The sequence below is a fragment of the Lacerta agilis genome, chromosome 17 (assembly GCF_009819535.1).
Source record: "Lacerta agilis isolate rLacAgi1 chromosome 17, rLacAgi1.pri, whole genome shotgun sequence".
NCBI classification, from domain to species: domain Eukaryota; kingdom Metazoa; phylum Chordata; class Lepidosauria; order Squamata; family Lacertidae; genus Lacerta; species Lacerta agilis.
The window spans coordinates 15,176,595-15,193,511 of record NC_046328.1 but is presented as its reverse complement, the minus strand read 5'-3'; the positions used below and the strand labels follow the sequence as shown (position 1 = coordinate 15,193,511).

The following is a 16,917-nucleotide window of genomic DNA, read 5'->3' as shown; positions in this document are numbered from 1 at the left end:
TTATCGCTCAGTGGGAAAGCATTCCTGTGCATGCAGAAGGTTTTGGGTTCAATCCTGGCCATCTCCAATGAAAAAGATTTCAGGCAGAGTGGGAAGGAAAGTTGGGAAAGACCTCAGAATTTGCTTCAGAGAGCATCTGCCAGAATGAAAAATAAATATATACATACTGAACTAGATGGGCAAATCCAACCTGGTATAAGGCTACATCCAAGGCAGAGCCTGCCCAGCTAAATTCATCTTTGACACCCCTTCTTCCCCCCTGCCAAATATTAATGGGTCCAGTACTGACTGTGTACTTTGTGGCTTCACAGATGCAGCACTGGACACTGGCTGTCATTTACTCGCAACCCTTACTTCCATTTATTTAAGGAGAACAGGTTTCTAGCACTTAGATGACAAAGAGTTCCATGATGAAACACTGTGGCAAAAACGGTCAGGTAAGGTGCGCACTGTATTATTAATACAAACCTGCTCATCTTGCACATCGGTTGATAACAGGTTGCAACGTCCAGCTTTTCACAAGCACAGAATCCTGTTACTGTACTGTTGTTGTTAAAGTAAAAGCGTTCCTTCCTAATAGGGCTGCTCTGCATTTAGAAGGGAGAATTTCTGTGAGTGCAGCTTCTGCTATCATTCCATCATTCAGATGAGAAAAGTAGGCCTGATATAAAATAGTATCTCTCCTCATGCTCCACCAATGCAGGAACAAAACGAGGCCTAGGAAATGTTTCAGACATTACTTGCATCACCGTATGAACAGTCACACTAAGATTTGAGGGACACCCTTCAAGCATCCAAGGCAGCTTTACCCTAAAATATTTATTTATTTATTTATTCATTCATTCATTTATTAAATTTGTATACCGCTCTTCAACTGAAGATCACGGGCTAATTCACAACATAAAAATGTAAAATGAGCACTTAATGGAAACAAAAACAAAAACTAACCAATACTGGCCAGGCCACCCCTTGGCTAGTGGCTGAATCTGACTTCAAGGCTGTGAAGCGATGTCCTCCTCTGTACTCGGGGGCAGTAGACTAGCTTAAAAGGTAGAGAGGAGGCTTAGATTACTTGAGTGGGGGGCAGTGAAGGGACAGCTGTTGCCCCTGCCATCTGCCCCCTGAGACAGCTACCTTACTCTGCCTCATGGTAGGGCCAGCCCTGGACAGAAATATCCAGGCCGGCCCTACCATGAGACAGAGTGTTAAAGTTTACCATCAGTCTGATTCGCAGAAATGTACAGTAGGTACATCTACACACACACACACAAACATATCCAAGGATGCTAGGAAAAGCATCATTCTGCAGATGAGGCTGCTGTTAAAGGTCCAAGAGCAGGAGTAGTAAGGAAGCAAACAAAAACAGAGCAAGGATGCCTGGTATCCATTATGAGGCCCTCTAATCCTATGCTGAGCAGAACAAAATTGAAGCTGCCCCCTCTACCCAAAACAGTTACTGAAACTTTATGCAAGCACTATTTGTGTGGGATTGTGTTCCTTGGGAAATGGCCCAAATTCCATGCATATGCAAATTGGCTGTACATCCAAGTAAGTTTCAAGTCGTTGCTGCAGCAGCTAATTTCTTATTAATCAGTTTTGATGGCACTGTTTTGCCCTGGAGAGGATGGTAGTTTCTGCCTTTACTTTAACAAGCACCTTTAGCATCCAAGAGATTGCCAGGATAAAACCCCACTGAAATTCTCATTGCCCACAGTCTCCTTTCCTATCTGTACAATAAGTGATCCCAATGAACAGCATCAAAACCAAATGTCTCTTCTCTTTCTGAACAATTTTGCCAAATAGCATCCCATTCACATTTAAAGTTTGCACACTCCTTTACAGGTTTTATTTTCAATTTAGCATTTCTGCTCAGATTTATAAAACAAACATACTTATTTGAAAAAGGCAACCAACAAAAAATAATAATAGGAAAATATGAAAGGATTGCATCAACAATTTGGTAGGCATTCTAATATAACTATATCACTCTTGAGGTCCTCCTCTGGAGCCTCTGAGCCCTCTCTCACTCTACCTCCATGGTCATGAGTTGATGAGTGTAGTCACCTTTTTGTTCCTTGAAACATACCTACAGCTGAAGGAGGAAGTTAGAAAAGTGTCATTCTTTCTCACTTCCTATTTCATCTCTATGTAATTTTCAAGGTGCTGATTAATTCTACTGGCTCTGACTGATCGAGAGCCTTTGGAAAACTGAAGTGTGTGTGTGCGCCCGCACCAGCGCACCCAAAACTCTTTCTGTGGGAGGGTTCTTATCTGTCTGTGTGTGTGAGAGAGAAAATTGACAGAAGGGGCTGGCACCCACAACACTCACTCAAAAATCTAAATCTGCCCATCGGCCAAAAAGTTTTGGCAACCCCTGCATTATATCATCTCAAATAAATATTTTGGATCTTGTGGAAAATGTGCTTGGTTAAAGACAGCATTTGGTAAACACTTTCCAGTTCTGTCTAAACACAGAATTGTAGAGCTGGAAGGGACTTTGCTCAATTGACTCTTAATAGCTTTGCCGTAAGTCCCTATTTGTACAATTTCCCTTCCCATTCCGTTTGGACAGGAATTTGAGCTTTTCTCCAGTGTTCCAATATCTAGCTAGCATAACGCAATCTTGCTGTGATACTCAAATAGAATATTCATTGGTTAACCAGCAGAATTTATTCCATAAAGCAAATCTCCCTGTTTTTGAGCACTCTCAAAGCATTTCCAATCAAGTAATGATCTTTAGCACCCTTCACACAATCTGTTTCAAGGAACATTTTTCTCTGTGGACCTACAGTTAGTCACAGGGCCATTTCATGCACTCAGTACCTAGGAAATTAAAAGTTTGAGAAGGCAGCTAAAAGGGTGTTGTGTGCTGAGCTGAATGACATAGCAACTAAGGAAGCTGCCTTGGACCAACTCAGATCATTGGTCCCTCTAGTTCAATTGGTCTACACTACACTGACTGACAGCAGCACTCCGGGGTTTTAGGCTGGGGATGCTCTGCCACTGAGCTTGTTTTCCTCTCTCCCAGCAGCAGCTGAATGCCACTGTTGCATACAACACCAAGGCAGATTTAACTGTAATTCCTGCATTGCAGGGGGTTGGATTAGACGACCTTTGGGGTCCCTTCCAACTCTGCTGTGATTCTATTCCTTTCCCCCCACCATCAGTTTTCTCACTGGTTCATTAAGTCAAGAGGTTTGACTTTTTGCAGTTCAGATGAAAAGGAGGTCATGTGCATGAATCAAGGTGAAATGATGTAGAGTGGGAAATTATCCTTCCCTGGAATCTGCACTCAGGATATTTTGGTGCCCAGATGAGGTGAAAAATTCAAATGGCCCATCCTGCCTCTGGGTAATTAACATGGGCCAAATTGCACTGGAAGTTTGCTGCCTTGAAGTAAATAGCTACTGCACTCTTCTGCTTTCATTCAAGTCCCATTCAATTCAATGAGGTTTGCGGTGGAGATTTTACCCTGTGTTAATTGGCCAGGTAGGGAAGGTACTATCTGAATATGAACCATATTGAAGCTGAGAAATTTCCAGCCCCTGGAACAGCCCTTGCCACAATCTTGCACTACACAGGAATATTGGAAACTGCCTCACAACACGGCATGTCATTGCTCCATGTAGCTGAGTATTTGCCACACTGACTGGCAGCAGCTTTCCAGGATTTCAGACAGGGGTCTCTCCCAGCCCTACCTGGAGATGCCAGGGATTAAACCTGGGAACTTTCTGCATACAAAGCAGATGCTCTACAGCCCCTCTTTACATTGCCCTTTGTGTGAGTGATGTAATGCTGTACTAAGTTGCTGTACCAATGATGCCTTGTCCTGTTTTGCTGCACTAGCATCAGAATGCCATGACTTGCAACCCCACCTTAGCAGCATCAAGGGTAGGTCTTGCTTCTGACTTTGTATGACGTTACTTAATGAAATGTTTGTTCCACCTTGGGAAGCAAGCAGCGAATAAGCGTATTATGTAAGATATTAAGTGTCTTGACAATTCTGTCCAGCCAGATGGCAAATAATCCATACTCCCTCTGGAGAGGCGGTTCTTGCAGAGAGCAGTTTAGCAGTTATGTTTCTTTTCCTCCTTGGGCTTGTTCCTTGGTCTTGTTCAATCCAGCCAGCCATCTCTTTTGCATTCCAAAAATATAATGTCCTTCTCCTGTTATGTGCTGATCTGAAATTAAACAAGGTCTTCAGGAGGAGAGAAGCTGAGAACATAAAAAGTAAATGTGCCAACATGGGAAGTTTGACTCCCATTTATGACCTGTTTTGGACCAGATTATAGCAGGCCTGTTAAAATCCCTCCCACTGAAGTCATTGCAGGGGACATTCCTTGTGCCTGGCCTGGACCTGGGCCTTGTGCTGTCAAAGAGACTGTGGTCATAACCTGGAGTATAGTAGAACACAGTAGCTGTCCCCAAACTGATGGTTGTGCTCTGCCTCCATGGTCAGAGGCAAAAACACTTCTGAATATCACTTGCTGAAGATCACAGGAAGCAAGGGTTGCTGTTGTGCTCAGATCCTGTTTGTAGTCTTCCTAGAAAAGGCATCTGGTTGCCCATTGTGATCGCTCAGTTAGTAGAGTATGAGACGCTTAATCTCAGAATTGTGGGTCCGAGTCCCATGTTGAACAAAAGATTCCTGCAATGCAGGGAGTTGGACTAGATGGTCCCTATGGTTAGACCCTTGTGGTCCCTTCCAGCTCTATGGTTCTGATTCTATGGACTTGATGCACCTTTGGCCTGATCCAGCAGGGCTCTTATGTTCTAGTGGCAGAGCATGTGCTTTGCATGCCATTGGCACAGCCAACATGACCAATAGTCAGGGTCACAGGAGGAGTTCAGCAACATGTGCAGGGTAACAGGTGTCCCAGCCCTGTGGTAAAGTATCAGTGGGTTGGTTAATCTACCAAGGCCTCCTTGATGTAGCCTTCCTCCTGGGAAGGAGTGTTGCCCATCTGCTGCCAGTGGAGCTTTTTGCTGTATTGATCCCCGGAGGGCTTTCCAAAGCCAATGTCTTGTTCCTATTTCTGCCTCAGTGATTTCCTCTCTATTAATAAGGCAACTGCTTTCAACCCTGATGAGGTTTCTAGCTGAAAAGTAAAGCTTCCTTGAAGCAATTACTACTTGGAATCTGAAACATTGCTAGATCTAGCTTGGCACAGACTGCATCAGCCTTCCCCAACTTGGTGTCCTCCACGTACCTTGGACAACAACTCCCATCAGCCCCAGCCTGCATGGATCTATGATGCTGGGGCTGATGGGAATTGTGGTTTAAAATCTACGGAGGGCCACAGGTTAGGGGAGGCGAAACTATGTTATATTGCTGGACCTCACCTACCATGTAAGATGTGGGAATAGCCACCAGCTTTGATGATAACTTCAACAGCAAAATGGAATCTCTCTCTTCAGAGGCAGTCTGGTTTCTGAAGTTTGGGCATCAGAAGCAAAAAGCCTGAAAAGTAGGCCATTTTCATATCATGCTGGAGGGCTTCCTGGTGGTGTGGTGTATGGTCCAAAGGACCTACACTCAATTTGAGTCTCAGATGGTTCACCCGACATAAAAATACCTGGCAGGGAAGCTAACTCCACCAGGGAGAGATTATCTGCCTGGATGTTTGTCAATAAGGTACATGAGAATGACAAGGGTGGAAAAGGGTGTGACCTTTGGCTGCTGATATTGGGTATCTACCTGGACAGTTTCCTCATTTACTTTTGCACAAGAGAATCCAATTACATGTTAATACCCTTTCCCCAACCCCCTGAGGGATAGTTAACCCAAGATTGATTACACTACAGAACCTGAGAACTTGATGAGGCATCTTGGGCTTCACAATGGATCTGAGCCAGACCACCTGACCTAATGAATTTACAAGTAGACACTGTTGCAGAATAGCTACAGGAAGGGTGGGGAACATCCAGCCCATGGGCCAAATATGACCCTCCAGTCTCCTCTAGCTGGCTCTCAGGATTCACTCTCCCTAGGTTACATCCATCATTGTCCCTGTTCTGCACCCTCCCAGAATGCCTTTCCTTGATGGGGATGTGGCCTCCATGAAGTACAATAATGCCTCCTGCTTGTGTGATTGTTGTTAATTATTTTTACTATTAATTTCATTTATCACCCACCCTTCATTCTAAGATCCCAGGACAGTTTACAATAATTTAAAGAATTTAGATCAGGTAAAAGAAGTTACAGCCACAGAAACAGAGGCTGTCCTGAAAACACACCTCTTAGGTGTCAAAGGCTAGAGTAAAGAGGTGCCTCTTCAGCACCCCCCAAAAAGCCATAAAGTGAAGGTGCCAGGTGCACCTCTGTGGGGAGAAGGGTGTTTTACAACTTAGGGGCTGCCACAGAGAATGTCCTCTCCTGGGCCAACATCCTCTTAACTTCTGAGGATGGTTGAACTACCAAGAAAGCCTCCTCTGTTGATCTTAACTTCTAAGAGGATTTCTCTGGAAGGAGGCAGTCTCTCAGATATTTGTTGCCAAAGTTATTTAGTGCATAAAGCACTAATGTGAACACTTTGAACAGGACCCAGAGTTCAGGGGGTTGCATAACCAGTTGGAAGATGGAGAGATGTGTGTGGAGGGGAGGGATATTAGAAACTTTTGACTTTTGCTTGACTGGAATGTGGCCAAGTGTGCAAAGATAACAGCCGTGTCTGTTGCTCTGCCTGATTTTGTTGCTGGCTCAGATCACCACTGGTTGTCTAGGCTGTCCTAATCAATCACCAGGAGGTTCTCAGCTATTTCCAGGCTAGGATTGGACTTGAAAACCTGTACTTGCCAACCCAGTCCCCTCTAGCTGTTTTGGACTACAACTCCCATGGGGGGGACCAGGTTGGCAAAAGCTCCTGTGCCTCACCTTGAGCTCCATGATGACTGTCATAAATGAATGTCAGTGCAGGCTCCCTTCGGACTGTGGGGGGGGGGTGCACACAGAACAGGGTGGCAGTCACATCGGTGGGACTTGTGCCTGAGGATGTCCCACTCAGTTTTGACCCAGGGCTCTGAGTCCTCACACCCTGATGCCCTCTGTGACATCTACATTCTGTTTCCTGAGTTGACCATAGGGAAGCAGGACAAGCAGGCATCAGGATACACCTCTCTGCTGTGGATGCCAAGAGTACTTCGTTATCTCTCCGAGGGCAATAGAGTGGTCGTGTGACAAGGGTGCCATTCTTGGGACCCTTTAAATCTGGCTGTGCCAAGCGACACCCCCCCCCCAATCAGGGCACTGTTGCTGCTGCCATTCTCCTCCTCCTTCTCCTCCTCCTCTGCTGGAGCTCTCCAAAGTGCCTCTTTGCCTTCATTCCCCATCTACGAGTTCATGCTCTGGTCCAGGGTGAGCTTGGCGTTGAAAGTTGGCTGACTCCACAGGTGAGGGAGCGAGGAGAGCGGGGAGGAGGAAGGGGATCCGGTGTCTGCTAAGGCGGGGAGGGTGGGGTAGCTTTGGTGCATCTTTTGGCGAAGGTTCCCCCCCGCTCCGCACTACTCCTGTTGGGGAAGTGAGGGTCGCCTTCCTCCTCGCCTCCTTCCTTCTCAAGGCCAGCGCTGCGCCTTCATCCCGCAGCCGGCGCGGCGCTTCCCACCCACTGCCGGGGCTCCCGTGGGGTTCGGGGAGCCGATGCGGCGGTCAGAGGGAGGGAGGGAGGCTGCGGCTACTGCGGCGGCGGCTCTGCGGGGCGAGGAGCTTCACCTGCGGCTCTGCCTGGCGTAGCCTCTTCTCTCCATTCACTGCTGCTGCTGCTGCTGCTGCTGCTGCTGGCGCTGTCCGCGGGCGGTGGTGCTGAAGTGCGGCGGTGGCAGCTTTGCAGGCGCTTCACCTGCGGCGGCGGTTGTGCCTGGCGGCGTCTCTGCTACTATTACTGCTGCTGCTCCTGGCACTGTCCGAGGGCTGTGGTGCTGAAGTGCGGCGGCGGCAGTCGCCTCCAGCTCAGGAGCTTCCCCAGGCGTGGGGCGGTGAGGGGGGGGGGGAAAGAAGATATAAAGACGCGTCCCCCCCTTTCCTCCTCCTCCTCCTCTCTACCCCCTCCCTCCCGGCTTCCTCCTCCTCCTGGCGGCTTAAGAGATGCTGGTCCGCTGAGCGGCGGCGGCGCCGACCATGAGTTCCTCCTCGGTGCGCAAGAGCGAGTCCAAGACGTCCTTACTGCGGACGGGCGGCGGCGGGAGCGGCAGGCGGGCGCCCAGCGAGCCGCAGCCGCGCAGCTCCGGGGGCCGCACGGAAGGCAGCCCCGAGCCCAGCGCCAGGAGGCCCCTGTGCCACCCAGGAGCCGGCGCCACAGTCTCCTCCAACGGCAGCTTGAGGAGGCACCACCAGCAGCAGAATCGCCTGGGGGAGCCCGACGAGGCGGAGGCGGCTCCGCGGAGACGCGGGAGCGGCCGGGTGCGCGGCTCCGCTCGGAGTGCCAGCCAGGAGGCGGAGAGCGACGGGGTAGCGACGGCGGGGCGGGGGCAGGACTTGGGCGGCAAACGAGCCAGCCGAGAGTCCCTCCAGCTGCCCGAGGGAGCGTCCCCCAAAGGCACCTCCGGCGGCGGCAGCGGCGGTGGCAGCAGCAGCAAGAGCTCCGCCGCCTCCAAACCCGGCGCGGAAGTCGACCCACTCTTCCACCAGCTCCACCCCATCCTCAGCTCCGTCTTTGGCCAGGTAAGGGGCCCTTCGTCCCTTCTCTAACTCCGCTGCCACCTCCTTGCCATGACACTCCTCTTTCCTGCGCTTCCTTCTGGGACGGGATGCGGGGTTGGGGAGGAGAGAGCTCGGAAACTTCTGGCTGGAAATGCGCTGCTTCGGGGCTGCCTGGCAGGAAACTCCAGCGGAGCTATGTTGGGAGGGAAGTAGGGGGCGAGAGGGGGCGAAAACAGACGTTGGAGCTGCTTCTCTTCCTCCTCCCTGCAAAGCCCCCACTCCAAGTTCTCCTGGCGTCCTCCCTGTGCACCTTTCCCCAGGTTCTCAGGAGGAAGCAGCCGCCGGGTCAGAAGTGAGCGTGCGCGAGAGCACCGGTAAAGTGATGCAAGGCAACCGCCGGGTCAGAAATTTGCGCGCGAGAGAGCACCGGTAAAGTGAGGCAGGGCTAAGCAGCTAGTCCTCAGGAGTCGCCAGCCAGGGAAAGGAAGTGGGTCGGGCAGACATTGGCAGGGACCAACAAGCCACCTAAAGCAATCCCCGTGGAAAAGAAGCTGGTGAAGAGCAAAAGAGAACGCAGCAAGCGGGAAGGGGTCGTGCACGTGTTCAGCTGTTTGGTGTGTGTATGTGTACGAACTGTGCCTGAGCGCACCCCTGTGTGTTGGGTATATTGGGCCACTAAGCTTTGGGGTCAAGTGAACCTGTCTTTCTGAGTGAAAGGAGAGACACCGCTTATGCTTCAGTCCTGTGTGTTGCTGGGTTGAGCTAAAGGTTGGAGAGACTGTAAGTGCAAAGACCATGAATTAGTGAAACAGTTAAAAATAATATATTTTTTAAAATAAAAAAATGCAATAGACACTTTAAGCAGACCTAAGGATGGGTTGCCTATCCCTTTATTTGTCTTTTGAACTCCTGTAGCTGACCTTTGAATATTGGATTTGATTTTAACACTGCTTCGTTTGTGTCCACTGGTGACCATTTTCACATAGATGCACCTTGAAGGTGAGAAAACCTCCCTTGCTTCTTTTTCTGGGTGTGTCACTTGTGAAAACTGTCTCAGGACCAAGTCTGGGTTGGGTGCCAGCGGCATGACCACAGACTGTGCAATGCTTCACCAACCTGGTGCTCTTCAGATGTTTTGGATGACAACTCCCATGAGCCCCAGCCAATTTGGACATACTGGTGGGAGTTGTAGTCCTAAACATCTGGAGGATGCCCCATTGGCAAAGTAAGAGGAGGCCCAGTTCAACAGGAAGGTCTCCTGCTCAAGTCCCATTGAAATGAACAGGGGATGCTTGTGCAAGAGAACCTCAGCAACTTCCATCTCTATCTCATTCTCTGCCACGTTTTAATAGTGCTGATAATCTTCTCCCTGCAGTTGGCCCCTGTATCTTTCCACCCAGAAAGGTTTGACATTTAAGTTTACAGGAGTGACAAATGCCAATTCCAGCCATTTAACTGACCCTTTTAAAAAATGCATTTTTATTTTGATGCGTCAGCCAAATAAAAGAGCACCAGAATTAGACATGGTGGAGAGAGTGGGACAGGGAGTGGGAGATACTTTGTAGTGTTTGCTTCAGTTGCTAAGTTGTGCTCTGGGTCCAATCCTGCACCACCACTCGCAAAACATTTGGTTGATAACAGCTCTCTCTGCATGAGCATTTTTTAAAAAGTCCTTTTTATTGAAATCTTCAGACAGTCAGGATTTTAAACTGCGCAAGATGCATAGAATGGTTTATTTATTTATTTATTGTTAGATTTATTTATTATTTGATTTCTTTCGAGGAGGTCAAGGTGACATACACAGTTCTCCTCCTCTCCATTTTATCTGACCAACAACCCTGTGAGGTAGGTTAGGCTGGCTCTTGATGCTGTTGTGTCAAGCTGATGGCTTCCAAGTGTTCTTGCTGGGAATGAATCCTCCCTATGTGATGGAGAGGCTAAAGAAAGGGGGATTGTCTCTAACCTGTCCTTTTCTGCAGCCTATTTGTAGGGATGGAGCAGGAAGGGGCAGAAAGACCACCAGATAAGATGCTCCCTCCCAGAAGTATTCTAGCAAGCTCTTTACCAACTGGCTGCTCTTCAGATGTTTTGGACTACAACCTCCATCAGCCCCAGCTGGGAGTTGTAGTCTGAAACATCTGGGGGTCCTTAGGATGGCAAAGGCAGGTGCAAATTAAATTTCTGAAAACTCTGAAAAAGAGGGAGGTGGAAAGAGGAGTTAATTTCTTTCCTTCACAATAAGGAAGAAAATTTATTTTACTGTTTGTTTGTTTGTTTGTTTGTTTGTTTGTTTATCTATCACATTTATATCCCACGTTTTCTCCAAGGAGCTCAATGGTTCTCTTCCTCCCCAACATATCCTCAACAACTCCATGAGTTAGGTTAGGCTGAGAGATGGTGACTGGCCCAAGGTCATCCTGGGAGTTTGCTGGCTGCATGGGGATCTGAACCCTGGTCTTCCAGGTCCTAGTTCAACAATGTAACCAGTATGCCACCACTGGCTCCCCTCTGGGGAGAGAGAGAAGCATTAATACCCCCAACTGTTCTGCTCAGGCTTCATACAATCTCTGCCAACCTATCTCAATCTTGGTGGGGCTACAGCGTGTAACTTTTAACCAACTAGTCCTGACTCGGTGCTCTTCAGACATTTTGGACTACATCTCCCATCAGTCCCAGACAACACACTGTCCTGGCAAAAGTTGTCCATGAAACCAAAGTGAGGATTTTGGAAAGGCAAGGAGAGAGGGATTTGGCTCTCCAATGATGCACTGTATCCCAAGCCCAACCTGCATTTCTCATGCAGCTGGGGGCTGGGGCGAGGAGATGACAAACTAGGAGCTGGGGATGTCTCCAGGGAGATGCAGAATAAGTGCATCTAAAGCTCTGTGTGGCGCAGTGTGCCTTCTTTGGGGAAGCGCTTCATATATTAGATTGGAATGTGTGTATGGTAATGTCTGCAGGAGCAGTTTTCCCAATCTATGTGCTCTCCTTGAAGTGTGCTCTTGGGAGTACCATTTGGTAGAAAGGCAGAACACCATTTTTTCAGACAAACTAGGGGGAACTGTAGCTTGTTGGTAGAGCATTTGCTGTGCATGCAGAACATCCCAGGTTTAATCCCTGGCATATCTAGGTAGGGTTTTAGTGACAAATTGCAGGAGGCAAGCAGTTGGGGAGGCTGTTCAGACCTTACTTGTGGACTTCCCAAGAGCATAAGACCATCAGAAGAGTATGCTGGATCAGGCCAGGGGCCCATCTACTCAGTACTGGATTTAGGGTTGTGTGAGCTGTTCCCCCGCACAGGGCACTGAGCCAAAGAGATGCAAAATTGAGAAGATCCATTTGAGGGCACCAAATGTTGGCCTCGCACAGAGCACCGTATTACGAAAGATGACCAAAGTCTGCCCCTAATCTAGTCCAGCATCCTGTTCTACCAGTGGCCAACCAGATGCCCCCAAAGGAAAGCCCAGGAGGGGAACCTGAGCACAACAGCCCTCTTCCCATCTGTGGTTTTCAGCAACCGGTATTCAGAAGCATTGCTGCCTCTGACAGTGAAGACAGAACATAACCATCAAGGTCTATAGCCATTTGGAGCCTTAGCCTCCTTATGTTTATCACTAAGCAAAGTTTAATTTAAAAAATCAGAATTAAGTTTTTTAAAACAGAGGGGAAGGAGATCAGGGGCCCAGCAGAAAACACCCAGGGCTCAAGCCTTCTGGGCAACCCCCTAGCAACCCTAACACAGGAGGGACCCGCAGGTTCATGACAGCAGAACTGGAGTGAATAGGGTGGTTAACTGCCCATCCGCATGCACTTCCCCCATACACAGAGTTATGGAAATGTGAAATGGTTGCCTGGAGGAGTCTGTGGAGAGGAGTACTGAGCACCTCAGGGGGCGCCTTAATGATCAGGATTGCAGAGTGCCAGTCTCCTCTTATTACATGTGTTATGTCAAGGAGAGAAACCATACCAGCTGGCAAACTGGTCCCCCTCCCTGCGTCAGTCTTGTAGGAAGATAGGAAGCTGCCATTTATCAAGAACTGAGTACTGGTTCACTCAGCTCAGTAATGCCTTGTGCACATCAGAGATGGGGAATCTGTGGCCCTTCAGGTATTGCTAGACTCCCATCAGCTCCAGTCAGCATAGCTATTTTGTTTCATTTTGTTTCACTAGATTGAAATACTGCTTGGTTGTAAAAGTCATCAAAGCAGTTTACAAAGAGAACAAAACAATGAAATTGTCAGTAAAAAAACAACATTCAAAACATTCAAAAATAATTAAAATCAGTGATAAGCTAAAAACCAGGTTAAAGCACATATCAACATTCTACATCTTTGGATAGGCTTTGACTAAACAAAAATTTGTCTAAACAAAAATGCTTTTAGCAGGCACAGAAAGTGTACAGTGAAGGCACCTGCCTGTTGTCAATAGGCAGGGAGTTCCAAAGGGCAATCGCTGCCACATGAAATGATGGAGTTCTTACAAATGTAGAATGGGTATCATAGTAATGCCCATTCTGCTGATTAAAGTGGATGAGAGGGCACATGTGGGGCAAGGTTATCTCATAGGTAAACTGGTCCCAAGTTGTTAAGTGTCTTGAACTTGGCCTGGTAGCAAATCAGCAACCAGTGCAGATCTCCAAGCACAGATGTTATATGTTGACAGGGTCTCACTCCTGACAGCAGTCGTGCTGCAGCATTTTGCACTAACTGCAGCTTCCAGATCAAATGCAAAGGAAGTCCCACTTAGAGCACATTGCAGTACAGTGGAACCTCGGGTTACGTACTGTCCTCCTTATGAACGCTTCGGGTAACGAGCTCCGCTAACCTGAAAGTAGATGCTCCTGGTTGCAAGCAGAAGTCGTGCGCTGATGGCACGGCAGCAGTGGGAGGCCCCATTAGCGAAAGCACACCTCATGTTAAAAATGGTTTCGGGTTAAGAATGGACCTCTAAAACGAATTAAGTTCGTAACTAGAGGTACCACTGTAATCTAATCTTGAAGTAACCAGTACATGAACCACTGTGGCCAAGCCTTCTCAGTCCAGGAGTGGTTGTAGCTGCCATGCCAGTTGCAGCTGGTGAAAGGCACTTCTAGCCACTGAGGCTACTTGGGCCTTCAGTAACAAAGATCGGTCTAGAATCACCCCCAGACTCTGAACCTTCTCCTTCAGAGGTAGGCAACTGACCAATTTCTCAGACACAGGAACCACACATCCACAGTGTCCCCATCTCACCAAGATTCAAGCTCATCTTGTTTTTCCTCATCCATCTAATCACTGCATCCAGGCACTGGTCCAGAGGGCTGCACAGCTTCTCCCAGTTCAGATGTTATGGAGAAATAGAGCCGAGTGTCATCAGCATACTGATGGCACCTTGCCCCAACACTCCTAATGACCACTCCCAGTGGCTTCATATAGATATTAAATAGCATTGGAGATAAGATAGTGCTCTGTGCAGGCCCGTCTTAGAGGGATTGGCCGCCCTGGCGCAGCGATCCCTCGGCGCCCCCAGCCTGCCACCTCTCCGCCCGCCTCCCTCCCGCGCTGGCCGCCCCTCGGGAGGGGGGGTGGGCGAGCGGGGGATGAGGGGCGTGGCGTTGGAGCAGGCGCTCGCGCGCCGGAGGGCGGAGGATGAGGGGCAGGCGGACGGGCGCTCGCGCACCGGTGGGCGGGCGGGCTGCAAGCCGGCCGCCCTCGCCTCCCAGAGCCCCAGCTGGAGTGCTAGAAGGTCGCGCAAAGCCCCGCGCCGCTTCAGCGCTCCAGCTGGGGCTCCGGGAGGCGAGGGCGGGCGGCTTACAGCCCGCCCGCCGGCGCGCGAGTGCCCGCCTGCCTGTGGGGGCGGGGCGGGTTGGGGAGGGGGAACCCAGTATGCCGGCGGGCTCGCGGGGGCGCCCCTGGGGTGCCCGGCGCTCTGGCGCGCCGTGCCACCGGCCTCTATGGATGAGACGGCTCTGGCTCTGTGGCACCCCATTAACGTAACTACCCAGGGGCTGAGAAGCACTCACCTAATGCTACTCTCTTGATTTGGTCCTGGAGTTAAGATTGGAACCACTGTAACTCTGATTACCTCCACATGGATATTGAGGTCACGTGGGATGATCATCCTGAAATCCAACAGTACCCCAGAGACTACCCCGGACAGCCCAGTCAGGGATGCTGCTGGGCAACAGGGCAATCAATAGACCAGGAGCATACCCAAGCGGTCTCTCTAAGACCCTCTAAGTCCAAGATCAAGAAGTTTTCTGGCAAAGGAGTTGGCTGTTATATGGACAACAGCAAGCCACACCTTCACCCTTGAACCCCTGGTCTAGACTGGTGGATGAACATGGTCTTAATTATGGACCCATCCATCAGGGATGATCAGGGATGAGGGGATCTGTAGTCTAGCAACATCTGGATGGCTACAGGTTCCTAACATTTGGCCTATAGTGACCAGCAGCCCTTCAGATAGGGCGTCTCTCCTAGCCCTACATGAGGATTGAACCTGGGGCTCTTCTGTATGCAGAGCAGATGCTGTGCCCCTGATCATGCAGATGACTCTTAGTGAGCAAAATGGGTGGTTTCTTCCTTTCTATAAAAGCTCTGCAGAAAAGAACTCCTCAAAGCACACATAAGTCCTGCTACTTTTACTGTCAAAATACACCACAGCCTGAAAGTGTACCTCTCCCCATCTGAGGAGAGGAGGGAGCCCAACTCCTCCTGTTAGTTCTGCAACAGTATGTACAGCCATCGAGCGGAACGCCCCAAGCTGGAGGGGTGACTTCACACACAGCATACTATCAGAGCAGGGGGAAGTGTCCCTGAGCTGAAGAAGAGGGCGTCCCAAGGAGAAAAGAAGAGACTCACAGTGCAGGCAACAGGACACAGAGCGAGACATCTCATCAGTGCTGCAGTGGTTGTCTCAATAATGGGCTTTCTGAGATGCTTGGCCAAGCTGACAGTCCTGGCACAGCTCTCTCCCTCTCTTTCTCTCTCTCTGTCTCTTTGCAGTGGAGCAATACCAGGGGGAGGTGTGGGGGGAAACAGATGCTCTGTCATTGTGCCTGAGCACCAGCCGCAGTGTCGCATTAGGCTAATGACAGGTTAGAATGTGGGTGTGGTGGAGCATAATTGCTTAATATTAGCAAAGGGCCTTGGTGGAGGTGGACCCAGATGCTGGCATTATGATATGTGAGACGTGCACAGCAAGCTGAAGTGGCCTTCACAGGAGCTAAAGTGAAACTGCTGGGTCCCAGGCTTGGGGTGTATCAGGAGATGGGCCAATCTGACTGATGGGGTACAATCCACTGGGAAATGTCTATCACAGGCCCTGCTTTGGAGGGCTAGGCAGTGATGTTCTGAATACCAGTTGCTGGAATCTGCAGGAGGGGAGAGTGCTCTTGTCCATGAGTCCTGCTAGGGGGCTTTTGAATAGGGGCATCTGGTTGGCCACCATAAGAAGAAGATGCTGGACTAGATGAGCCATTCGCTTGATTCTAGTTTGCATTTTCTGAAATAATACACAAATTGAAACACAGCCACCCATTAAAACCTTCACTTCCCCACATTTCACAGTGCAGTTCTCCAGCCAAGTGATGTGCACAAAGTATGCATATAATTGCATATATTAGAGGAAATTACATTTAAAAATGCATTATATCCAGGGAAGCTACTTTGAACATGTGTATATTAGGAGAAATTGAAACTAAAATACTGGAGAATTTTCATGAGCAACTTAAAAAAAAAAAATCTCAAGCTGATGTGGATATGTGGATAACTGAATCTAAGATTTTAAAATGAGCACATTAGAGACACCAAAATCGACAAATTTGTTGATTCCCAGCACCAAGGTCCAAAGGGGGCACTTCCTGTGGACAGCTGAATTGCCAGCTATTGTGGTGATTTTGTTTTATAGAAATTTGTTTATAAAATATATTTGTATATGTTAAGATAGTATATGAAATCTGTTTACAACACTAAAAACATAAAACCGTAAAGTTTAAAACATACACCAATTAATTATTATGGAAGGCTATATTCTTAATCGTAATTTAAAAAGGGTTGAGGAAGTGGGGGCCTGACTACTTTTTATCACTTGATTTAGGAGGGAAAGTTTTGATAGCAGATTTTGGAATTCAAAATAACTATCATCAGTAGAAAGCAAAATTGAATTAGGAGTATTTCTTTTCTGTATAAATATCTACTTCCCCCCTACTAATAGTATGTCACTGACCACCAATATTTAGTCAGATTGAACATCCCTACTGGAGCAGATCAGCCATAAATTCCCACAGCATTTGTACTTTT

The 16,917-nt window shown here is 48.7% G+C and overlaps 1 protein-coding gene across 8 annotated transcripts in view; it reads left to right on the top strand.

Moving 5' to 3' along the window:
* Positions 1–313: 313 nt before the first annotated feature.
* The window catches only part of CABP1 (calcium binding protein 1), a 49,073-nt gene continuing 32,469 nt past the window's right edge, over positions 314–16,917 (top strand). The window contains exon 1 of one of the 8 annotated variants that reach the window (XM_033174858.1): positions 314–437. Coding sequence is in view for 4 of the 8 variants with exons in the window: in XM_033174856.1 (XP_033030747.1) it covers positions 8,114–8,656 (543 nt within the window). In the remaining 4 variants the exon portion in view is untranslated. Of the gene's footprint in view, positions 438–7,201; positions 7,390–8,003; positions 8,657–16,917 lie in introns of those variants that run through there. The other 7 variants (XM_033174862.1, XM_033174863.1, XM_033174857.1 and 4 more) reach the window with 7 other exon arrangements.